At 37.5% G+C, this 26,547-nt stretch overlaps 1 protein-coding gene and 1 long non-coding RNA gene across 9 annotated transcripts in view; one reads left to right on the top strand and one right to left on the bottom strand.

Moving 5' to 3' along the window:
• Tfap-2 (transcription factor AP-2) overlaps nt 1-26,547 on the bottom strand; it is a 197,300-nt gene that overhangs the window by 23,043 nt on the left and 147,710 nt on the right. For 5 of the 7 annotated variants that reach the window (XM_072007420.1, XM_072007423.1, XM_072007421.1 and 2 more), the window contains 3 exons: nt 18,878-19,255; nt 9,099-9,317; nt 8,796-8,847 (listed from right to left, as the gene is read on the bottom strand). In XM_072007420.1, the coding sequence (XP_071863521.1) occupies nt 8,796-8,847; nt 9,099-9,317; nt 18,878-19,255 (649 nt within the window). Of the gene's footprint in view, nt 1-8,795; nt 8,848-9,098; nt 9,318-18,877; nt 19,256-24,730; nt 25,763-26,547 lie in introns of those variants that run through there. The other 2 variants (XM_072007419.1, XM_072007418.1) reach the window with 2 other exon arrangements.
• Nucleotides 4,974-26,547, top strand: part of LOC139989270 (uncharacterized) — an 85,491-nt gene continuing 63,917 nt past the window's right edge. The window contains exons 1-3 of one of the 2 annotated variants that reach the window (XR_011800305.1): nt 4,974-5,109; nt 5,869-5,964; nt 12,826-13,058. This is a non-coding gene — a long non-coding RNA (uncharacterized lncRNA). Of the gene's footprint in view, nt 5,110-5,868; nt 5,965-12,825; nt 13,059-26,547 lie in introns of those variants that run through there. The other variant, XR_011800306.1, reaches the window with a different exon arrangement.

Below are 26,547 nucleotides of genomic sequence, written 5' to 3'. Positions count from 1 at the left end.
TGCGAGGAACTACGCAATTTCAAACGTTGTGAGTATAAGATTTATAACGAAGTGAATGAATACATATTTAAGAAACTGATTCTGTTAGAAATAACAAAAACACCAATAATTATGCAAAGATTTATAATCATGCTTGAAAAAAGAAAATGTATAGCAAAATATTGCAAAAGAATTATACTTCCTACTTTTCATATTTTTATAACGCAACGTCCATCGATGAATTATAGATGAATCATTGTAATTAGAAATTATAATGATATAATTAGAAATTATATGTATTCTTGGAAAGCATTGATACGTAAACTAAAGCTAGAAACTACATATTTCATTTCTTTTCAGCGAATGGCATTTGAGATTAATATTTGAATACTAATATATACCTGTATAGGTATACGAAATTCTACTTAGCTAAGAATATTGAAGTATTGAGGAATGTCAAAGGTGTTGTTTTTCTATCTAAAAGAACATTATATGTATGCGATAAAAAAAGAAGAAGGTGATTTCAATGTAGCAAAGAATCTCTTTCATGTTTAAACATTGAGAAACGAAATTAAAATATCAAAAGGAAATATTACCAGCATTAATCGGAATATAGAAATGATTCTTCTTCAAACACAGTAAAATCATAAGGATGGCTATATCGAACGATTACATCAAATTGCATTAATCACTCCGATAATCACGTTTGGTTGCTAATTTCAGGCTGGTAATAAAACCGTTATCGCCGCGATACTTGCCAAGATTGATGGCGAACAAAGCTGTTAAAAGGTAAAAATTCTATTAAGAAATCGAAACAGTGGGAGAAAAAGAAAAGAGAAGAAAAGAGAAAAAAAAGCAAAAGTTGCGAAAGCGATCAGTCGGTGAAATATATACGTCGGTGCCAGTGAAAAGTTAGCCAGAGAAAAGGCGATTACTCCGGAGTGATCGTCGATTTATCAATCGTCGCCCGTACGAGAAGAAACTTCACGAACCATGATCCACAACGATTCGCTATTATCTATAGCCCCGGGGTTGTTTAGAGAAATCATTACTAGTGGATGCAATTGCCAATGTCCATGATTTTAATGAGTCGATCCGGTGAACGCGTACATTTATGATTTATGACACGATTACATAACGCGATTATTACACAGGTGTATTGATAAATTAATACATTCGCGGCCGGATGCAAGCGTGTACATAGTGTGAACCGCAAATTAATCGACGCGAGCGGTTTCGTTGCTTTGTAATTAAGACGGGACAGCAGTTGTTAATACCGATTCGATATACCGATAACTGATGCGATCCTGTTTTTCGGGATATCGATATATCGACCGGTTCCATCGAATTTTCACCGTGTTACGAAACGAATTTAAAAAGTTCTTTGTGACAGTCTGCATTGGTTGCATAAAAAATAAGTCTTTCTCGCATTAAATAGATGGAGTAATTTTTTAAATAATTAAGAATAAGAAACATTTCAAAGGACAAATTCTTCTAATTTCAATTTTTATTCCCTCAAATAGAAACTACCTATGGGTAACATCTGACATAACGTTACGTCAACTAACAGGTAACATTAGCTTAATTATTTAAAAAAAAAAAAAAAAAAAAAATCATAATTCAATTCATAGAAGAGTATTTAGAGAAAAGCGAAATTAATTTTGAATTTAATAACGTCTGAAAACCTGTCAAGGGATATGACACAAACATAATTGATCTTCTTTAAACCTCATGTTCACGAAACTCCTGATTTCATAATATACTACGATTTACCACGAACGAAACTAACAAAAGAGCATGATACAAATGCATAAGTAAAAGGTTGCGATAGGCAGAATATCACAATCGCATAGAAATAGACAAAAGTAAATATTTGTCTACGCATTTGTCAAAATGATAAACTTCGTAGATCGATGCGTCAGTCGATTTTATCGCGTCTAATATCATTGCCCAAGGCTGAATTTCACGTTACGTAAATAGCTGTCAAACTTTCCTTGTATTCAGCCGACAGATACACCTCGCGTTTACCGTTCGCTCCTCCATCACAGCTTTTAGATAATCTTTCAAGAGTTACATACGCAAGTACTTACGTGCTCGCTCGAAAGATCCTCTCCAAAGTAACGTGATGTTTTAATTGCTCTTGCAAGCCGATCATTTGTTTAGTCGTATTTTTATTTCACAGTGTTACATGGTTGATTATCAATCAAAGTTGTAATAAGGGTGCGTTTGAATAATTATTCGAATAAAGTTTCTATTACGGACATTACTTTAGCCATGCTCGTTTTCGAATACGCAATTACATGTCAGTTTCTTAGTGTCCTAGTATAATGAAAAATTACCGACACTTTCCACGACTAGTTTCGATCAGGATTTAATTTGCGATGAATATAAGAGTGTCTCGAAAATAAAAGTTTGTTGTTCTACTTGCACATTACAAAAGATTGATCGAGATTAATTCTCGTTACTTTTATCAATGATAAAAAGTTAACCTTTTCTCTCTAACAATCTAAAATAAAGATTATTCATTCGATACACAGATTATGAAAACGACATTGGAATAAATGAAGCGATATAATCGCACCACAGAGAAAAATATTTCATTTACAAAATTATCCCCATTTACATTGATTAAACATCAATTTATTGCTCGTCGTTAGTAGTATGAGCCATCAGACTTCTCTTTAATACCTTGACCCTAATAACAGATCTTTTCTCTTTAATACCCTCTGCAAAAGATATCAATTCTTGACGATCAGCAAAACGCTATTAAAACAAAAACTACATGACTTGTACCACAAAAAAAGAATATTTTATTTGCAAAATTATTTTCATCATTTTATTTTTATCTCTACGCTGAAACAAACCAATGCTAACGTTCCAGTCTGAGATCTCGAACCCGCATGTTAAAACCTGCATGCATTCCATACGTAAAAGCCCTTAATTTGCAAAAGTGAGAATAGCCTTGAGCCGGTTGGCCCAAGTTCGCACGTGCAGAGTCCCGCGCACGCACAATTTCCTGGGCAATCAACGTCCCGGAAACTTAACCAATCGCCGCGTACGAACGAGTTCACTTATTTCTCGACCTTGATTGGTTACCACCAAGCGACTGGGGTGTGACTTTTCGACCCTGCCGCACGGCACGGCAAGACACAGCACGACAGGGGTGTAATCGCGAGGCAGGGATCCACCTGGCCCGAGGGCAACGCGCCACTGGTCCTCGTTAATTTCATTAGGTCTTGATTCTAAAAGGTTGACTCGCCCTTGCACAAAGATGGTGGCCGCCCTTCATCCGTCTAACGCGACAGCCTGACAATTCCACTCCTTTCCAACGGAACAATGTCAAAAAACCACTTACCGCTGATTCTCGACTCGACTTTCATTCGATTGAAATCGATTTACCGAGCACGCTTGAGAATGTCCTCGATTAGTCTAGGACTGTTGGATAGGCTTGAATTTGTCGGAAAGTTTTGTTATTTGCTGTTAACACGTTTGCTACCATGATTGGAACGAAAACTAGAGCAGATCGTATTATATTGTTTATATTTTTTACATTGTGAATAAATTTTGATTTTGTTGATTAAATTTGTCGGAAAGTTTTGTTGTTAACATATTTGCTATCATAGTAGATTGGAACGAAGACCAGAGCAGATCGTATTATGTTTTTTATATTTTTTACATTATGTACAAATTTTGATTTAAGAAAAGTCAATGTACGTTTTTGGGTAAACGAACCAATTAATATTCTTCCTACTAAGGCTATTCCGGATAGATCAAGGCTTCGTTCTTTTTCTTAATTTATCTGTAATTTGCTGTGACTATGAAAAGAAAAATTATCTCTGTCACGTATGTATAACATCGTACTGTCGAACCAAAATTCATGATAGCAAATACGTTGAGATAAATAGAAGTCGATACGGATCTGGTGTTACTAAACTTTTTAACTGTGTAATCTGTCAGGTAATTAGTACGTTTGATAAATTGTGGAACCATCAAATGAAATTATCGTGGGATAAGGTTGTTTGAAAGTATCTAGATGAATTTTATAGAGAGGATTTTATCTTGAAGTTAGTGGTTAAACGAGATAAATGGCGAGCAAGATTATGGTGTAACACGATTGCACATAGTTCTATGTAATTAAATATTATGAGTGAAATTTTTGTATGTCTTTGAAACTTAATATATGAAGTTTGGTATGATATTCTTGGCCAACTAAAAAGTGGTCTTGTTTAATTTTTAAAAGATCAGTATTGCCTAAGCTATTCTAGAGTAGGGATAACGAGATACGAATTCTAATGTAAAATTCAGCATTAGCAATGCAACCAGCCGCTAGAAATGTAATCAAATAAGAAAAAGATGCATAGAAATAGTTTCATTGGAAACAGGTTTCTTGTGTATGATGTAACCAATTCTTTAATGCCCCTCAATTAAACCGCTAAGAGATGTAGATAGGATGCTAGTAAAATAGTTGAACGATATATAATCTTTACTGTGTTAAAAGATGCGAGAGAAACGAATTATTCAAATGTGACAACTAATGAATGATCGAACGAAATTTCTCCTATTTTAATATAAAAATCATAAATTCTTCAACGTGTACTCGATATACGTATAACTGATGATAACAAATCAACCTTGATGATATACCAAACGAAGAATTTCATATGTCGTAAAAATTACACGCAAGAAAAGTGGACATAATATAAGAGATTCGACAAACAGAAAACTTTGTTTAGATTACAAATTATACAATTCATTGGTACAAATAAAAAATCTCATTTACCAACAATAACGAGACGACTTTATACGTTTGTATTGAACGTGTGAAACAGGTTTGTCGAAGATTAAAATGATATTATCATAATGCATTCTTAATAAAACACATCTGACAACTCTCACGATAGCCAAAACATACCATGTTCAGGCTTCGTAAATAGTAAATTACGGTTCTGGTCATAAGTCAAGTCGATCGACGTGGAAAGGCGCGCATAATTTTCAGATTCGAGCTCTGTCACGGCTGGTAATACCAAGTATACGTCAAGTTCGTACGGTAATTTAAAAGCACAATGCGTAACGTGGCAGTTTGGAGGTTCCATAACGACGAAAGTTAATTGACCGGACGCCATTGACCAGGTAAATTAGAAAAACCATTAACATAGTAAAAGCGTGCCGTCTGTTGGCCTCATTTGAATGATTAATTAGTTCTAACATGGCTCGGCCTCCGATACCACAAAAACTCGTTTCCATTCCTTAAGATTCTTATTTATTTCTATTCCTTACGGGAATCTCTTTTTCTCTTTATGCAGATCCAGTAACTAAAAAATTACTTACGTTTAAAATTCGTTAATGCTTCTCGCATTTTTCTCGTGATTGTTTATTTGAATTAAAAAAGAATCTGATAAGTCAGAAGCAGTGGAAAATTGTAAAAGTATCTTGCAGTTGTAAAGTTTGACTGTAAATCTTTCGGTTTGTAAATATTATCAAAGTCTTGATATATTATTCTTTATCCAAAAAGGAACAGATTACACCAAATAATGTCTGATGAACACTGCAAACAGATGACAACAGATGTCAGATTATATGGTGTAACGTGAACTTGTAATTTAGAATGATTTCCCAAGTAGTTATCCACGACCTGCAATTATAGTCACCAAATGTTTAAGCAAACGAAAAATTCTAACTTAAAATGAACTAAGGAATATTTTCTTTTTCAAGTCAAATATGAATTTTTTGTTCTTCTTCCGTTCTTCATAATTAACTGCTTTCGCGATAATATTTTTCGAACTAATATATTTTTTACAATTTCATTTTTTTAAAATCTTCAAATATATTTTAATGTTCTTAAATTTCCTCAATCAACGAACAAAGTTTTTAATTTTGAATTTCTTGCAGCTCGAAGTTCCGAGAAAAATTCATTTCGTTCGTATACCTCGGAGCAACGTTAAACTGCTAAACTGGAGCACGTCGAGGAGTGACGAAGGAGCCAAGGTAAGCTGCAAGTAATTGTATAACCGGCTTCCGAGAAACGGAACGCGTATGTTGTGTCGTCGGTTGTACGTATTTGTCGTTGCTCTCGCCAACCGACTCGATATTCCAACGGTGACGAGCAGTTTTTACCAGAATGTGGGCGGAGGAGTGATACTTTTGGATTTAACGAATTGAAATTATGAATTTGGCACGTTGAGACAGAAATATCATACAGATGATAAAACAATAAATTATTTCGATAAGAATACTTTAAGCAAACATATTGAATACGAAAAAGCAAGAATTACTAGAAAATATATCGTGTCGAAAGAAATTTCAACTTTAGCACATTATCATTTGTATATATTGCTCTAACGTCTAAGAAAATTCTAAGGTACACTATCGATACTTTTAGCGACTTTTGTCAGGAGGATTCATCGTACAAGCTCGATTGTAAAGTACAAACGAATAAAAGAAGCACATCGAAATCTCGCACGTAGGTAAGAGAAAAGAAGTCACGTTAAAGTGAACACGCGTCAGGATAAACCTTTCTAAATTCGACGACACAATGTCGGATACGTCGTTGGAAACAAAGGGACAATGGCGGCGGGGAGTGAAATAGAAGGGAAGGAAAAACTGGCCAAATAAGCCGTCACAGGGCAAGTAACGAGGCATATAATAACCCACGGTGACACTCGAACAAACAGCCATCTGTAGGTAATACCCCTGTGGTGTGTAACGCCCCGAAAACTGCGCCCTGCCAAAAAATTACAATGACAATGAACGAAATCCGATCCGCCTGCGGGCACATCCACTCTAGTTTTATTTCTCCTTCGCACCTCTGACACGTTGCTGAAACGTATTTAGTTATACGGTACAGTATATTGTGACCGGTACACCTTTTCCGGCATTGTGTCGTCTGTTCAGAAAAATCAAGAATCGCGTCGGGGGTTGCCGTTGTGTTTTGTTATCGAACTTACGACAAGCGCGATAGGCTAAATCTTCTTTCGAAACTTTGATAACTGCAAAACGATTAATGATTCGCAGTTAGCCAATGATCAGTGGTGACTCAATAATTCTTCATTATCAATATATCAGTTCTTCCATTCTTTTGTTTAATTATGAGACAAATTTGAGTGTACAATCGGCAATTTACGATAGAAATTCTTTGATTTCCGTTCAGAAAAAAGTATAGCTGAGAGTAAAATCTGAGTATCGACTGAGGATTGACAAAGCACGCGCGTCACACTTTCGCAACACGTTCACCTGGCTGCGGTACGTTCTTCTCGCATCGACACATGCGATCATCATCGATCGAAACGCACGATTTCTTATAACAGAGACATCGTCACGATCCACGACACATTCTCCCTTCCCATCATTGTCGGATAACTGGCTCAGCGTTACGTAATAGCGCATATTGGGCAGTTTCAGCCACCTCGGTATCCCTATTCTACTCGTGCAATAATTTAAATTTTAATGAGAATTTTATCGTGTCTGCGTGTGTTAAACGAAACTATGCTGCAATCTGTATAAATTGGTTATCTATATGTTTACAGTTCCAAGAATCCGTAGCAAGATTGACGTGAAAGCGCGACCCACTATCGGCTGGGCGAATTCCGAAGATAAATTAATTAGATCGATGGCGTATAGATTTTTATCTAGTTCGAAGTCATCTAGCCTGCTTTGATGGCAATTTGAAAATAAGAAATCAATTTTTCGACGTGCTAAGTTATAAGCTAATTTTTGGGTGGAAATTGGATTTATTTGTTTGGTAATCAATGAATTGCTTTATGTGTAGCTTTCATCGCGATTATCTTAATTGGCAGAATGCCAATATTCGATAAAAAAATCAGTTGATCTTTGGTGGAACATAACTGTTCATTTTTGCCTTATTGTCGCGTAACGAGGAATCTCGGTATACAAGAATGGTGTAATGGTCGAGGAAAGATTAGATGTGGCATGATTGTGGTTTTCAGTACACAGTACCTACTCCAATGTCGAGAGAAATCCAGGTAATCCATCGGTTTTTTTCGAACTAAACCTCAATCATTTCTATGCAATATCTCCCAACATATTTTGTAACATTTTGTACGCAATTGATAATCTTTGTTTTTCGTTTAAACTATGATCAAATCATCAAATGTTCAACGCTGTTTTATGGAAGGTGAAGCGGATTTACATCGATATGATTCTCAGCTCTCCATATACCACGAGAAATCGATGGACGATCGATGATCGCAACGACGTCCGGTCGCGGTTCATTTTCCTTGCAATTACGACCATTAGTGGCGTATTAATGGCGAAGGAAGATGGAGGCCATCCGCCTTTTTATCTTTTCGGCGTAGTTTGAAATTCATACTCCGTTCACAGAGGAGCAGTCGATACGACACTCTGGGAGATAAATTCTAATTAAAAGCGACAAGTTACCGGCATGGCTACTTTATATTTCCGGTTGCGCGGCCGACACGTTTTCCACGCTGGGATAATGTCCATTACTTTTTTTCCATTTATCCCTACGTGAAACGTCGCTTTTTACGCCGTTGAATCGCGTAAATTCGTCGATTCTATGTTTACGGTGTTAAAACAGCTTATATGGCTTCGGAAATTAAGAAAACATCTTCAGCGATATAACACGTTGATAAGGTAGCAAATTTGAGTGGCGCATTTGATAATGAGCATCAAACCCGTAAGGAACTGGTAGGTTGAAAAGGAGATAAGATAAGGTGGAGTAAGATTATCGCGATAAAGTGGAATAAACGTTTTTACTTTGAAATGGAATACTTTAACACGATCTTATGGCAATGTATATTGATAATGTAGCGAGTAGCAGAAAGCAAGATATTACTTACTTTTTAGGAGAGGCAGGTCGTTCATGAACCCTCCATCGTCTACATTTGTGTTCTGAAGCAGAAATAATATAAACGATTAAAATAAACACATTCATAAAAAAGCAATATTCGAATATATTTTGAATTGAAAGAGAAAGATCGTAGAAATGAATTCTTTAAGACTCTGTCTTTTAAATTTACTGGATGATGTTAGCAATTAAGATTGAAATTTTTCATAAATATTATAAGCATTTTCATTGGTGAAACAGTAAGAACGCAACAGCGGTAGAACGATAATAGAGAAAACGTGTTGTGATTACGTACATCGTCGCTCACCTGGGGGTCGTCTACGAGGCTGCTGTGGAGAACGAGGTCGGTTTGGTCAAGACCTGGGGGTGGTAGGAGGGCGTCAGGACGGCGAACAGCGCCATATTCGACGCCCCTTCCACCGCCGCCGCCACCGCCACCGCCACCTCCGCCGCCACCACCACCTCCGCCACTACTGCGCCCACCGTCGTACGGAAACGACGCATGCATATTCGTCTGAAATATCAAAAGAAATATTACTTCACTTACATATTGACAAATAATAGGAAAAAGTACTTGCAAATAAAAATTATAATTGGCGAAGACAAAGAATAAAGTTAGGTCAGATACAGAATTGTTCTATTTTTGTGTTACTTGATACGATCGCTAAAAGTAAATATCGAATATTTATACTCGAGTTAATTGCGAAACTACTCAGCTGTGAAAGAATCTCTCAATGGAAATAATCGTCGTATAGCTTATTATATACTTTGTTAGTAAGTCTCCGCACGTTGCCATGAGTAAATTTATTTAGAAACACGTGCAGTGTGCATCCTATGCGTATTGTCAACGCTAGTGCAACGTATCTTTTAGGTTACGATATATCAGGAATCTAATGTAGCCTCCTTACTTTGCAACAAACAACACGTATTCCTTTTATGTCACGATTGCTGAAGTTCCCATAACAATCTCTTATTATTACTATTAAGTCTTAGATTCCTAGATTCTCTATATAATTTTTCAAAATAATGAAAACTTGTAAACGTCAAATTGAAATAAGACTCAGCTCTCATACCTTTAAACCGAGTCTCGATGATTCGACGATTAACTCGAATCGCTGATATAATCGCATAGAAGCACGTAATGCAATAATGTTAGTCGAATCTTGATTCGCGCAACTTTTTGTTTTCTCCTCGTGAGGAATCGTTATACAGAAACTCTTCGGAGAATTTATAAAAATCAGCTTGCGTGTGGTGAATTCGCGTGCGATTTTCGTGGAACGAGTTGCATTCAACAGTATCAAGATTAACCATAAATCCATCCGGTGACATCGGGTTAATTTAATCAAAGTATAAATAAAATTTCAACAGGTCTGATAATTCGCCGAGGCGAACGTCCAATATTAAGACCAATTAAAAGCTGAGTAAATCCGGTATCGATTACGTAAATCACTCGGCAGCGCACTTTTAAGCGATATCACTCGTTCGACGAACAGGGGAAAAATTAATTTTATAAATCGCAATACCGACGGCATGTTTTCAAAAGCGTACGCATTAAGAAGAAGACACAGCGTGGAGGTTGTAAACGATAACCATACCTGTTCATAAATATTTGTTTATTACCAGAGATCACATTTATAATTGTCATTCAGTACACACGTAGTTATATCATTGCCTACATAAATTATTATAATCAGTGTTATAATAGCACGTGTAGATTAAAATTCAAAAGCGATGGAACTTGATGTTTATGATCGTCGATTTTATACGATAACCAAATATTATTTTTCAATGTTCACGCTTCGGCTAAGTACGCGTGACTACTGCTCCATGTAATTCTTTATTAATTGTTATTACCGAAAACGAATTGCATATTTTAATAAACGTTCACGTACTTACAGGCGCGAAGTTGAAGTTTGTCTCTTATGTAAGAAATTATAAATACGTAGTTACAGAGAAATATAGAGGGGAAAAAACGAAGACAATCTTCCAAGAATTGAAATACAAGGTAGATATATGTTCGGAATCTTAATCACATATAGCGAGAAAAACCAGAGATTTTATCTAGACTGCAAGTCGGCCGTGTCACAAATACGGTTGTATTACGAGCCCTTACCATTATTGTCATACATCTTTTCTATGCGATCCACGCGATTCTCGCATCGAGAAGAAATCTCTGCGCACGTTTCTCCGATTTCTTTCCCAGATTGTTGGTTCTATTGTAATTGTTTTCTCCGTTACGACTATTCTAGATCGTTGCGATACGTTCGCTTTTAAATAGCGAATGGAATAGCGAAATTATGAAGCTTCGGTATACCAACTATTTGATCTAGTGAACAGAGTCAAACAGTTCTAATGGTTTGAGATGTAATGGTGAGAAAACATGAGACGGAAGTAACTAATACAAAGCCCAAAACGTAAAACGATAATTTTATATTTAGCAATTTAAGAGCTGGTACAACTTTCTCTTTGTGACTTTTTTTCGTTTCTTAGATACCCATTAATTATTGCTTCTTTCCGAGTAAAATGTTAGTCATCGTTTTACGACTGTGTAATTACAATCCTTTTCGGTAAAACAATTAAAATCTACTTTCGACGATACAGTCGTATATATGCTAATAAGTCCATAGTCCTATATATATTATACCTTAATGAATTTTAGATGAGTTTCATATCTTACCAAGCAAAAGTATTAGAAAGTCATTAAATAGGACTAACAAAGTATCATTTAAGTAATTTTAAACTATTTTTAAACCGTCGAATAAAACACACGAAACAAATGAATTCGATGACATTCGAGGATGTTCGCATACGAAGATTTCTATCTAGAAAATAAAAACGATTATAGCCACTATACTAATACAAATCACCCTACAATTTCTCACATCTAATTAACTACTTACAACATTCTTCATCACCCACCGGACACTGACATTAATATTAATACTCGAGAGTGGCAAATTAGCCGTACACCGTCGTCTCATCGTGCAAACATGCTATCCCAAAAAAGCGCATGTACACCTATAACCTCATTTACATTTCAGCAGGCATAGGTTACCTAGCTCATTTATCAACATGAATGTCATAGCGACGTTGCAGATCCCGATTAGCGAAACTCGATGATGAACTTCGATGTGATCAATAGCTATGTGCATTCGATAAACATGAAATTGTTCAGTCTTATGGTATTTAATCTTAAAATCCAGACATTAATCAATACTTTTTTAACATGAACGTTCGTAAAATATTCAACTTTTTTCCAAATAACGTTGCAAATGCTATAACTTCTTTAAAATCTCGAAAAATTTTAGGATCTACGTGAAAGAAATAGCGACGAAAAAAATACTGAGCGAATCCTTGGAATTGCCTTTCACGATCGCGATGTTAGAAAGCTGAATTTGATAATGTAGATTGACTGCAAGAATATTGCAAATGAAATGTTGCATTGCCGCAACGGTGGCCCGTAATGAGTTAATAAAAATAATAGAATCCCTTATGTGGTCAAGAATCGATAAAATACAAACAAGAATTTTGTCAACTATAAAAATTACGACCGTTTTAAGGCTTAGGTCGCGAGTTACCACGATATCCGAGCTGTCGTACATCGAAAATCGCACGATTCATCGTGTGCGACGTCCTGACCATTTAGAGTCCGGCTTTCACGCGACCAAAGAAATAGAAACGCGGTGCTAATTAACTCGGCTAAGTGGTCGAGCGCTACCTACCGGTATCTATCGACGGCCCGCGTTAGTTATAAATTGATGTAACCATGCCAGCCGACTAATGAGATGAAATGTGATCGCCTTTCTCTCGTTAAACGCCGCGGTGAGGTGAAGTCACGACGGTCGGTATTCGCGGTATCGATACTGATAAATGGGACCACGCCGCGGATATCACAGCGATCCCTTCTCATCGACGATCTAGCGAGTCTTACCCATATTTCCTCTTGTGTAATCCGACACACACACACACACACACACGTTGTCATGTTAATCGAGATTCAGAGTTACGTAACATTTTTGTAGATAATACCTGTTATGCGAGCGAGCAAATATTTGATGTTCGGACCGTTGGAAATTGGTGGTCTTCGAGGTTGATGGAGTTTAAGGAAATGGAAGATGTTGAGATTTGATTATGTTGGCTGATGATTCGACAGAATGTTATATTAGTGGTGTAGACGTGTAATAAAATTGTTTGAGTACAAATAAAATGTATATATTTTTTTTCCTTGTTCTTTCAGTCAATGTAAAGATTTATGTTAAAGAAGAAGATATTTTTATTGATTTAAGAAGGAAGCAAGTTCGCATTCGAAATGAAGGAAAGTATGGTGTATCTGTCGCTGAAGCTCTTTCGCAATAGTATAACCGTAAACTCGATCAAAGAACAAGATAGTTTTAAATAATGCGAATTTTTATTACAATTGTTTACTTTCCTCAATGCAATTTTTCAATCTCATAAGGTAAATATTCTTGTTAATAAAATGAGAAGAAGGTATCTAGATTATCATCATTGTTCCGTAACAACTCGATATTTAACTCTTCCCCGTGAGAAAGACGTCCCACAATGAGGCAGATTTTCTGAATCGTAAGATCCCTTATCGAAGAGGCTGTCACAAATTGTACTCTCTCGAGCATAAATGTGAGACTGTGAAGGGATTCAGACGAGATACTATAATTCGGTATAAAACGCGTGAGCTACGGTGTATAGAGGAAGCACGAGGCTGCTCGTGCTGCTTTCAAGGATAAAGCTATTGGAATCGGCCGAACCACTTGCCTGATTATTGGCATTGTCGTCTCTTTTTCGGAAGCGTATCATCATCTGTTCTTTCTTCTTCGTAAAACGTTTCTCGTGAAATAGAACGCACACGATTTTATTTACATCGGCTACAAAGTTTGGTTTTCATAGTTTTCAAATATGTATTAAACTCCCAGCACTAGTGTAAACATGATCATAAATTGTATGTTCGATACAGATTTTACGATCAATCAATTTACACATACATTTATGTATAAATATATTTACGATGCAGATTATGATACATATTTATGATACATTTATGGTATCTTAAGTCACAAGTAATAATTATTCATAATACGTTACATAAGGGAACTACAATTTTTAATTTTTCATCTTTATTAACAAGATCTCCACTAAAGAAAACAACTCTATCGATTTTTCTGCACAACTGTAGACAACGTTATTCATTCGTCTACCTCTCGTTTCCCTTAATCATTTGACTAGAAACTACCGTATCATTGTTGTTCAGTTAGATCGAGTATGACGTAACATTAGTCATCGGCAGATGAAATGGCGTTTATTAATCGTTCTATCGAATGATCGGTGATTTCCGATTACACGCCGATCCAATGTTACCTTGACGAGTTGGCCCCATGCGTTTATACCGTACTATCCTGTAAATTTTTCACTGTGTCTCCCGTGTAACGCAAGTTTCACGTGTCACGTAAACGAGAAAGCAAATTAAAACCAAAAGAACAAGGTGGAGAAATCGTTTACCTCTTTTACGCATCTCCGATACCGTCTTAAGGATTGCAGAGCTTGGCATATTTCAGTCAAAGTAAACGCGTCCCTGGCATTCTCCCCGAGGGAATGCCAAAGGTCAGCCGAAAATTTAATAAGTAAATTACTCGAGGGAGGGCAACGAACGCGATGGTTCAAGAGGGTGGCCCATTCCCAAAATATTAGAATGCATCGCAGTTGGAAGAAACCGTAGAGGAAGGAAATAACAAAAATATTTCATCCATCCAATTTTTCTAATCGTATATGACTTTGTAACGATATAAATGTATAGTTAAGCTTGGAAGTAGGCAATTTATATTCCATGGTAATCTATTTGGGATACAGGAAATGTGATTTAAAGGAACCTTCGCTGAACTTTCACTTTTTTTACACGCGATAGAATGTAGAACAGTTTCCAATTTCTTTTTTCTACCGCAAGATTAATAACTTTTGAATTATAGTAATTAAGACAATGACGAAGGAGTCGTTAATTTTTTAGATTTGATAATCTAGTCCATATATAATTACGTGCTTTCGAACCCTCAAAGTGGTTTCGAACGACGTGTCCCCTTGAAGCTGTCGAAGCATAATCTCGCATCGTTGTCGTTCTCGATGCTCGTGGCAGAGATACCGAACCGAAAACTCTAAGGGTGACGCAAGTCGACGCATAGTCATCGCGGCAAGTTCCCTAACTACGATCAACTATGCAAGACGCCGTTACTGCGTATAGTTTGCGAAAGGAGTTTGAGACTTTGTGCCCCTTGTCTACAACTATCTTCTCTCCTAGCAGACCGAAAGTCTCCTGGAACCATGGTAATCGCGTAACTTTACGGAAATTTCGCTATGCCTGCTTTAAGATTTCATCATCCCCGAAATAAGGCTTTCAATTAATCATTCGTAATTAATCTCTTTAAGGGTGAATCTATTATCATCGGTAAAGATTTACTTTCTATTTTTCCAGAAGAAAACAAAATTTACAGTAACATTTAGAATAAATAGTGAAAGTGAGCGATAAAAGCAATCGAAGGATATGCTCAATACTTTATTATGCTCGCGCATTGCGAGATTGAATCGATGTTAGGTTTCATTGAGAACAAGATTGGCCACCCTCCTTTGAAGAATGCGCTTTAGGCAAACCAAGATAGGCTACAAGGGGTTGTACTGCTCGAAATAATCGATATTTCAATCTCGTAGGTCGGCAAAGTATTTTAAAGCCGAGTTTCTAGTGGAACATTCTACATATTTACGAGTATCAATATGAAACGAATTTACTTTGTAACATTCCATAAAAATTAAATAATATGTTATTTTGCATTTTCGTATTGTACATAATCCATTGTATTATAATTCGTTATTTTCAACAAATTATACCAATTTCACTTGTATAATAAACATAGACGATAGAAAATAAATCAATGATTATGAAGTTGCTGTTAACAAAATGAAATTAACGAGTCCGAGCATTTGTAATAGCTTTACTAAATAAATTTCAATCCGAACGTAATTGTGAATCCCTAACGGCTACTCGCAAATCGGTGACGATAACTTTACCAATATCAAAGTACATTTGCGCCCGTGTTTTACTCGTTTTACGAGGCGTAAAATAAATAATTTTCGATACAGAATTTCAGGCTCGCAATACGAGACTGCATATGGCGCAGACAGATGCGTTAAACCGAACCCGCTTTTCTCTTCTTCTGGCCAGTTTCGATCTCTGTGAAACTAAACGTATTCTTCGGCCGCGTGTCGAATTTCGTCGAACCTGGTCTTTTTTGCGCGAACGTCACACGACACCTATGGAAACCGCCCAAAACATAATCCACAGCGTGGTTTACGCGCGTCCCCCCGCTATAATTAGGGTGATACTTTCATAAAAGCTATTGGGGTAAGGTGTACCGCAAATACTATTATCGTGAGTATTATTAGAGGTCTGAAGTTGCCCCTAAATACGTGGTAGCACGGTGTTCCGTTACTATGAGCAAAGGCGCGTTACACTCCGCGTGAATTTGTTTGGGAATCTAGATCCTTCAAATAATACACTTGCTTTTTAATGATTAAATCAAGTTTGTAAATTACAATCTGAATCAAACCTTAGATAATTATCGATTACAATAAAAATATATTCTATTATTGAATACCTCGCAAGAAGATACAAGAAATAAAATGTGATATGTCGTGGACGTTTTGATCTATAATTCTGACGAACGTGTTACAAACATGAACTACTTATCCTAACTAAAAAAGAAAAAAAAAAAAAAAAATAATTGGCAATTTCTAAACTATTCACAAACTTGATCTTAACAGAACCCATAAGCAAGATCATCTTCTAACAACTCTTTCGCTCGATAGACAATTCCAAAGTCTTCCTCCTTTAACCCATCCGTAACCCCGTCGAACTATCGGTAGACAGTCAATGCTTCTCCAAATACAGCCAAGGGAATAAATTTTCTACTTTACGAAAATAGACCGCGTCTACCCAGGAAGACCGCGACTATGCCACGACTAAGCCACACTCGTCCACGTACTTACGATTCCCGCTAGAGCAAACAATACTCTCGCACTTCTTTAAACAAAAAGCCCGCCGCGGGTATACTTAACACGGAGCTGTTCTCCGCGTATTCGACGTGCGACGGTTAGACAGCGAAGCGGAGAGAGACGATCGAGAACAGGCAAGAAACCACACGATCCATCCGTAAACCAGAAAAATCCAACTAATCGGGAACAAAACGTTACGTTGATCCTCGACTTCCTGCTGGCCGGTTCTTCTGACTGGCCGAGAGTCGATCGTTTCTTTCGAGTTACGTTAATACCTGACCAGACTATTCCACCCATCGGAGCGAGGACAGGCACGCAGAACCGTGGCAAATGCAAATGTCGCGCGTCTCCACTCCTCGCGTGCTCTTCGTGGGATCAACGATCGTAATCACCGATGTCACGGGCCGACTTATTGGTCGCGATACGTCTAATAGATCGATAGCCGGCCATTATTACGCATCCCCCTGCTGTTCAACCGCCAGCGGCCCGTCCTACAAATAACACGCCGCGTACCTTTTCTAATGAGCCAGCCGGACGTGCACGTGACCGGATCTCCGCGCGCTTCGATTTTACGCGCAAACCCCCAGGATGATCTTGACGACCAAACGACCGTGTTTCCGCGAGACCACGAACGCGTTTCAGAATCATCGTTTATCGGTTTACTTCGAAATAGATTTTGTTTTATCGATGTGATTAGTGTACTATTGTTTCGGCAACTATTCCAGAGAATAAGTGGTGTTTAATTTCATGTAGGGTATGATTAGGGTATGATTCGGTCTGTTTCTATTATATTTGTCCTATTCTTATTTGTATACAGTGGAAATCCATTTATATGAACTTGCTAGCAGACAGATATGTAATTTATGTAATAAAAGTTTCTGCCTCTTATGATTTTTCATCCATACATTGTAAGTAGGAATTCACGTTCAGACAAATAGATTTAAAGAGCAAGAATTCATTTAATCAAACACTAACTATAATTTCATTCGTATAAGAGAAACTCGTATAAACGGTGTTTTTGTTGTTATAAAATGTGAGAAGCAATAGGCAAGTTTTGAAAGTTTATATAGTAAAACACTAGCATCTAAAAAACCTGTAGTATCTTTAATTAAGGAAGATAATGTTTATGAATATTTACTAGATATAGACTGAGATAGATCGCGAAATTGAAAAAAATGTTAATTAAGTATAAATAATTAATAGACAATTTTAAGATATTCCTAATATCTAGTCGTTTAAGAATTAATGCGAATATTTAATTCCGACGTCGACTTTCTACGATCGTATAAGTCTTTCATTTTTTAATAGGACAAAGATATTAATTACCATAACTATAATATATGGCAAATGGCATTTACCGTATATTACCGTAGGATCATAACGAATGCGATGATGGGAAAGCGATAAAGTTTCAGAGTGTATATATGCACATATATTAGTAATCTGTTAGTGTAATATAATTACAGTCTTTACTATAGAAAATAGTTATGCGTGTATTTAAAATAAAATTTTATCCCGCAAACATTTTGAAACACAATAAACTAAAGACAGTTTTTCTCGGTACACGCTACGTATTCTGATACAGTGAATTATTGTAATTATGATTCGATGAGGACGAACGATGAAACATCGCTGCAATTTTCTACCGATCGCGCTACGCGATTCAACACACTTAGATATTCATATTTTAATGATGCAATATACAAGAGCGTGTTATCTTCCTAGTAGAAATATAAATACGTAGTATAAATCGTAAAGTATTATCAATGCAAAATTTCAGCAGTGTTACATCTATCGTTTGCACACGATGCGAGATTGGACCTAATCTTGCGATCTAACTTAATTTTTATTTCGTTCTGGAAATGCTTCGTATTTCTCTCACGTTATAAACGTCTTAAAATCGATCAAAATACTGCTAGTAATAAACAGATTTATACTTGTAAGCCAAACTGATTGACGACTGTGGTTGACTTTAGGGACGAAAGGGTTAAAACCTACTAATAACTCATCGAAGCGATTACTCACCACATGGATACCCTCTGCGTCCCTCCTGAGATCACCACTTCTCTGGCCAGCCGTGACAGCGGCACTCAAGTGATTATAGTGATGTTGATGCAACGTGTTGAGCGTCTGCGTGTATGGATCGCCGACGAGGTAATCGAGATGTTGCGGCTGGCCAAGACCCGGATGTTGAGGGCTCGCCGGCGCATGATGATGCGAGGGGAACGGGGGTGGAAAGTACGGTGGTTGAAAGTCGGAGGCGGTGGGCAACGATGCGCCCCCGTGATGGGGCATCCCACTGCCGTTTCCATTGCCTCTGTGACCGTGGTGATGGGCGCCGGAATACGGCGAGGAATTTCCACCGCCCAGCGAGGAAATACCCCCGTGACCAGTTAATCGGTCCTGTTCACAGAAAAATTCATACATTAATATATATATTACAAGATATGTTAGATACTTGCTGTCGTAAAAAGTATTTTGGAATATCTTATGGTAGAGCTCAGACATTTTACGCTTTTCCTAGCTTACTCTTACAGTTTTTCTATAATTCACTCGGTTTACGCTGTTACCATTCTCCATCGCATTTTTAAATTTTAATCCCCTAACTAAAAATCCGTTCAAATACCGGCTGCAATTTGTTCGCGGTTAGACGAAACGACTTATGAAAATGTAGTAGTGCTTAAAGGATTAAAATTTTCTCTCGTGAGCAAGTTCAATTGTTTCCAACAACGTCATATATAGGGGCACATCAAAAGAAAAAGAAACGCAGGAAATAAAAAGTAATAACCATAATAAAAGCGAGCAGAGATACGCGCGTTCTTCGACACACATTCACGTTCGTCGTCGACCGTAACTTTCGCCGCTATTAAAAAATTGCTGGCCACCAGTAATTGTGGTGACTAATGTGCGCTGGTATCGAGAGAGAAGAAAAGAAAAGAAAAGAAAAAAAATCATGTCAGCGGCGTTGGAGGTCTGCCATTACTATAAACGACGGGTATATGGAACAGTGGCGCTTATTTCTCGAAGGTGGTGAACATAAACGTGAATAAATGCTATACAAATCTTTTGGCACATAACGTAACGAAAATAATTTAGGGGCGGAATATAGGTGTGGTATAGATCTTTCTTGAGAAAATCGTACGAGAGTCGAACGAGCGACACCGACCACCAAGCTTTCGATAACGCGATAAAGTGTTATTAGGAGTGATAAGCGACCATGAGCAAAACTCGTCGTTCGATCATGAACGTCGCTCCTTTCAGGCACTCATAAATCGATAGCGATTTCCTCCATTCGGTCGTGCAATTTTCGATAATTTATCCTGCTTCGAACTATAACGGATGACACGAATAAGAAAGTTTATTTGAAATTCTTTGGACAGTGGCAGGTGAATAAAATGTATCAATTTTTGAAACATGAAAAAGCATGCGACGAGGCCGCTTTTATAAACGTTTCGTAATTCTTCGTGTGTGTGTGTGTGTTTGGAGTAAGTTTTTAGTTTAATTAAATTAAATTTGTTGTCTTGTACTCTGACATGCAATTTTCGATGGTCCAATAAGATTAATTACCAAACTAAATGATTAAGATAACTTAACTGGTCAGATAATTTATATTTCTGACGTGACAATTTATTTACCCAGAAACTCCATGCTTTACAATGTAACATCTGCATGTAAAATATACTATGTCATACTTATATCGTAAAAGCCTAAATTATAGATTGAGCTAAAATTAATTCGTTTACTTTCTACGTTTCAATTGCGTATCTAAAGACGTCTTCGGTTAAGAAACAACCCACTTAACACATTCGATAAAAATTCAGTAAAATTGGTTTCTATTGTGCATTTGAATAGTCTTCCTTTCTTATAAAAGTATGCTTCCACTAAAATTAACACGTTCAGAAGAATTACTTCAGAATTGAGAGACAGAAGCTTCCGGTACGTCGTAGAAAAGGATAAAATTACAGTGTTCGAACGTTGTTATAGAAAGTTCATAAATCTTCTATAATCACTTTACATTGGCATTAAGTGGGCTTAAGAATTTTACGAGCAAATAATTATTGTTTGGGACTGATTATCAATTTTCAACTATTTTAGGTATAGTCGTTTCCGATATTTTTTTCGAATACATCTTTCTAATTTCTGTTCAACGCTGTTACAAAATTTCGATAAACATCTCCGTGTTAAAAGCTAAGCATATCAGAATCTCTACGAACTATCGACTGCATGAAATATCAGTCACAAATCGCAAGATCATCGAAGCAAATTGCTGAGCTGTGATTAAGCATGTTTCACCTTTGAAAATATAGTGAATTGTATGTACAAATGTACTTTTCAGTCTGCATAATTGGTTGAAACGAAATGAAAGGAAATATTATTATGTGATTATTGATAGACCTAGGGCAATTAAAAATATATTTATAGTTTACAAATCAGTAACTAAATATTTTGAAGATTCCACAAGTATTAGCAAACTAAGCGTTTAATAAAAATTCTATTCGCTTATCTTTAAACTAATTTTTTTTTTCAACATTACGAAATTTTTTTTCGCTAGAACACAGGTAATGTATTTCCAAAATCAAAACTTAGAATTCGAATCATACGATCGGACAATGCACAAACAAGATCCACGTTCGTAATTTCCAAAATTACGACGCTTTTACGCGGATTTCAAAATTTTTCGCTCGATAAGAACGGAACCCAATCAAGTCCACGTGATCTTTCGATGGAACGATTACGCGATATTATTCAGGTAGATAGTATCGATCTGTGATGTATCTGAATATCGACAGAAAGGCTTTGTATAGACACTATACCGGTGCAAGCCATTAGGTTTCTGTTCTGGTGATACGATCTCGAACATCTCTATAAGCAACGAAGGGCCAACGCATGTACCTTTTTTCCTATTCAGACGACGGTCCATTTGAATGTCACTTGTCGATTCTAATTATGTAAGGCAATTTAAAACTGAATGCCACTCGTGAATGAGATAAATTTTACTTAATGGTGGTGTACGTTCATCTACATGATGATTATACGCTATTGATTAGAAAATTTGTGAAGACTTGTTCAAACATAAAGTCGTCAGATATATATATATTATTATACTCTTAATTATTATTTTGACTTCGAACGTTTCAACGCTGTGGTATCACCAAACCAAACCAAAAGGCAAGAAGCGGTATAACATCTGATCTCTTCCCTAATTTCATCCCTAAGAACATTTTTTAAGAAAGATTTACGAACGTTACAGATAAAATATTTGATAAGCACACTATCACTGCACTAAGCAGGGTGAAAAATCGCGACACAACAGTAGGAAGAATTCGATTATCGAGAAAATTGTTCGTAACGGAATTTAACGATGGTAGGCCGAAAATTGAGCGGAACGACTCGTTATAAAAGGGAACTCTCACTTGGTCAAATACCATAATCTGGCCTAATCTGCCCGATACTGACGTTTAATGAGACAAAATTCAGCTTTGTCGCTTTCCAAGTCGCTTTCCAAATCGTTATTTCGAAATCTATGTCGGGTAGACAGGGCCTGGGTCATTGCAACAGACCGTTGTACCTTGTTTTATTCCGTACGAAATATTTGTCGTCGTTTAACGAGTCGCGTCGTTACGAACCCGTGCACAAGTACCGTTTCATCTTCGATGCCAAACGGAGCCCCATTAAGGCGTATTTCAATTTGCAGTAATGTTTGTTACTCGACCATTATAGGTTTGACTTTCACGTGTCTGGTTCACGTTCCAAACGGACACGCGTCATCAATTTCTTATGTAGTTAAACATCTGATTTGAATACATCGGACAGTTAAATGTTCTCATTTAAATAAGACCATCGACAAAACGTTTCGATTTCGTATTGTTGTCGTTAATATCTCTTGGATTATCATCGTTACGGTTTTTATATTCGTCAATTTAAATATTACCATTTCCTTGAGAATTCGCTGCGTTCAGCGTGTACAACGAACTGTTTGTCGTGCAGAATAGCTTAATCCAAAATTGGATGCGACATTTCGCATATTCGGAAAGAAAATACGTAAACGCGATCGTACACGGAGAAATGATTTAGAGAAACGTAAATGTTACAGTTTGGTAGTGAATCGAATTTACAAGTACGGTCTTATACAGACATTGTACAAGATAGGAGGATCAAATAGGCAAATGCGGGAACCGTTTCGTGTGGAGCAGCGGAAGAGACAGAGTAATTACAAGGCTAGAAAAATACAACGACACCAATGAATTTTAAAGAAATAGTCGCAACAATAATATTCCAGTTACTATCTGTTTCCGAATAATCTCGTGGATTCAACTTCCTCGATGAATAATTAACTCGAATACCGGTTATTCGCCGAATCGTGTCCTTTGAAAACGTAAAAATCATTTTCGTATCTGTTCGACATACGACTGTAGAAGATTGATCGAAGCGAAGAAAGTAATGTAAGAAGTCAGGAACTACATAGATCGTGGCGCAAAAAAAAAGACGACGATCGTTTAATAACAAGCTCGATCAAAACGATCTGACACGATACACGCATAAAATTTCGGCTGGAGAGCAACCTGCAAACGACCGATTCATTTCACAAGACGCATAGCCGAACTTTCCAGCTGAGATCGCTATTGATAAGGTCGGGAGAAATCGTCCTTCTTGCCACATATGACAAGTAGACAATTAATAACCAATAAGTCGGCCCCGTGTCGAAACCGACAGATCGTAGATTACGAATAAATAACTAGAAAAGAAATTAACCGTGTTGAACGTTTGCGAGAACTCTTCAACATTTTTTTTTATTTGACCTTCGATAGCGGTAGGTAACTTGAATAATATATATATATATTATGCAATTGTATTATTCCATTATTACTAATTTAGCTTCATTTTCGTTGTAAAAATAATGAAACTGATATTTATGATAATTTCCTTTTTATAAGCCAAAAGAAATTTAATTATAGAACGTCAACACGTTTTATGAGATACTTTGATAGAATTCTAAATGTGAATGAAAAAATTACGTATATTGGGAGATTTAACTAGACAGAAATAGTACCTAATCTTTAACACTTTGATTTTCTGCTACGCCTACTTGTTCGACGATTATGGCAACGAGTATTTTTATTGCGCAGTGAAAGTTTTATTTCCGCCAACTATCATGGGATCACGTATCATGGAGAGTATTAACTTGAAGATCGCAGGCGATAGATATATGGAAAGAGTTTGAGATTTGATTGCTCAAAAGTCTAATACAAGTATCTGTGTTCATTACTAAATTTCATGATTGATTCTACTAATATGGATTGGATCGTAAGAAAAATATTTGTTTTACGATGGTGATTGTGAACTACGTTACAGTATGAATTACTCTTTACGTTTTATCGAGATCGAAGCTGATTGAAATATATTCTACGATGCAGTTCCATGCAAATTCGAGTTAATGGTGAATTATGTTTTCATATATTTTTAATACATTACTCAAGCGTAATCAGTGCATGAATAATGCTTCGAAGAAACTCTGCTTAAACAACTTCCTTCTCTTCGAGCAACGAAATTGCGTATAATTTGTATCTTTTCATAGATAAATAGATGATTGCTATCGTCGCTTCGCTTTTATAATCTACACAATTATACTAGCTTTTTTTCCCACAAACGTTTAAATTTCATCTGCTATAAACACGAATAATTGCAGTTGGTTATCGCATCGAAAACACTATTAATAAAATCATCTCGATCCAAAATCGCGAAATGACAGAACTATCTTAGAAAAATCAATGTTTGCATAAGTAAAATTTCATCTGCTCAAAATCATTAAAGGTATGCATTCGATATTAAGAATGAATCGAGCACAGAAAAATCATAGGATTTTCAACGAAAACGCACCTCGACCTCGATCACCGTGGTCATGTCAACGTGCGGCGCGTAACAGAGCGCCAGCTTGTCCGCTGTCGGCGCTTCCGTTCGCGGCGGGAACATCCCTAGGATCTCCAGTTTGCCGGTTTCAGTGCCAGATCCGTTACAATCGCTAGATCGCTCGCGATAATCACTTTCGAGCACTATTTTCTCCTGCACGTCACACAATCACGGTTCGTTGTCATCTGTGCAGCACTTCGCGACGATTGTCGTTTTTTAAACACACTGTGCACTGTGATGGTTCACTATGGTGATCTCCTTCAACCAATAGGGTAACAACTAAGTTTCTCGCTTCATCGATAAGCGATACTGTTACAAAAGGTTAAAACCGTAGGGCACCGAGTGCAACTGCGTTCCCTTCATTACTCGAAAAGTATTTTAATGTTCGAGAGTAAATCGTAGATTCAGAAGAAAAAGCAAAGATAGTTCGATCGAACGATAAGTAACGTTAAACATCATTTCTATGGTTTCACGAGAGAAACAAGCGAAACCAGGCACCCTCGGTCGCGAATTTACCAATCAATCATCGCGTCAAAGACATCAGCCTCCAGCCAGGAATCGTTGCCCGTCGCAAGCGGAACGAGTGAGCGGACACGCGCGAGCTCGTGCATGGTCGTTTTTCGAGGATCGTTCGCGCATCAATTTCGAGGGTCGCGTGAACCCATTCGACCACCTCGTTATTGCTCCAACAGACGTCGAGTCCTTGCAGGCACCACGCCGCGGGAAGAAGTCAGAAAACGCGAGCAGAGAGCCAGAAGGCGAAAGATACCGAAAGACCGCGAGAGAAAAGTCAAAGGTTCCGCCGTGGAGTTTCGTAGGCTTTTGTCGGATGAAGGCGAGCCGATGCGAAAGAGAACAGCTGATCGGCTGATCGAGCGTCGTGTTGCGGCCGACCGACTGAACGACGGGGACGACGGCTCGCCGTACGAAAGTATAGCTAAGAGCCGTGTGCCAGCACGACGAGAGGACGAAATGGGAGGTGGTACGATGTGCTCTTACCGAGAGCTACTACTACTACTACTACTATACCACCACCGGCAGCCACCACCACCAGCGAGACGGGCGTCGTCGTCGGCAGCTGTGCACCACCACCACCGCCACCACCATCGCCGCCTTAAGAATTCTGCCCTACCAGACCTCTGGCCTACGAGCGCCAAGGATAGGAGAACGGAAAGGAGAGAGACTCTCGTTTGTGCACGCGTACAGACGACGACCGAAATTTCGCCCGAGGATACGCGCCACCACGTGCAACTACTCCTAGAGCTGCCCCACCAGACGATCGAGCGGCTACGATCCACGAGGGGACGTCCCATGACCGAACGAATAGGAGAGATACCTCGCGGCCTCGCGCGACGCTACCAACGACGCTACGAACCACGCGAGCCGGCACTCCCCGATCGACACGGGACCCTCCACGCGGTCTAACCAGAGCTCAGAACTTCGGCAAGCAAGTTTTTAACCCCTTTTGAACTTGTTTCCTTAATCGTTGCAAGAGTGACGTGATTTTGTGTTACGAAAAAAGTATTTCATTTGCTTTATGAAAAGCAGTGTATTTCCAGTTTGACACGAAAAGTAATAATATTTCATCGTTTCGCCACGAGAAGCTTATCACATTTGGACATTTATGACAAAAGGTAATACATCATATTATAGACAGGTTAATCAACCAGTAACGGAACGTTATATATATATAAATAGAGGATTCGAATTTTAAATCATAAAATTCTTATTGCCAGTAGGGATACAGAAAAATGATTAAGCAACATCGAAGTACATAATTAGATTCG

Source organism: Bombus fervidus, chromosome 7 (genome assembly GCF_041682495.2).
Source record: "Bombus fervidus isolate BK054 chromosome 7, iyBomFerv1, whole genome shotgun sequence".
Taxonomy (NCBI): Eukaryota; Metazoa; Arthropoda; class Insecta; order Hymenoptera; family Apidae; genus Bombus; species Bombus fervidus.
This window is presented reverse-complemented; position numbering and strand designations above follow the sequence as displayed.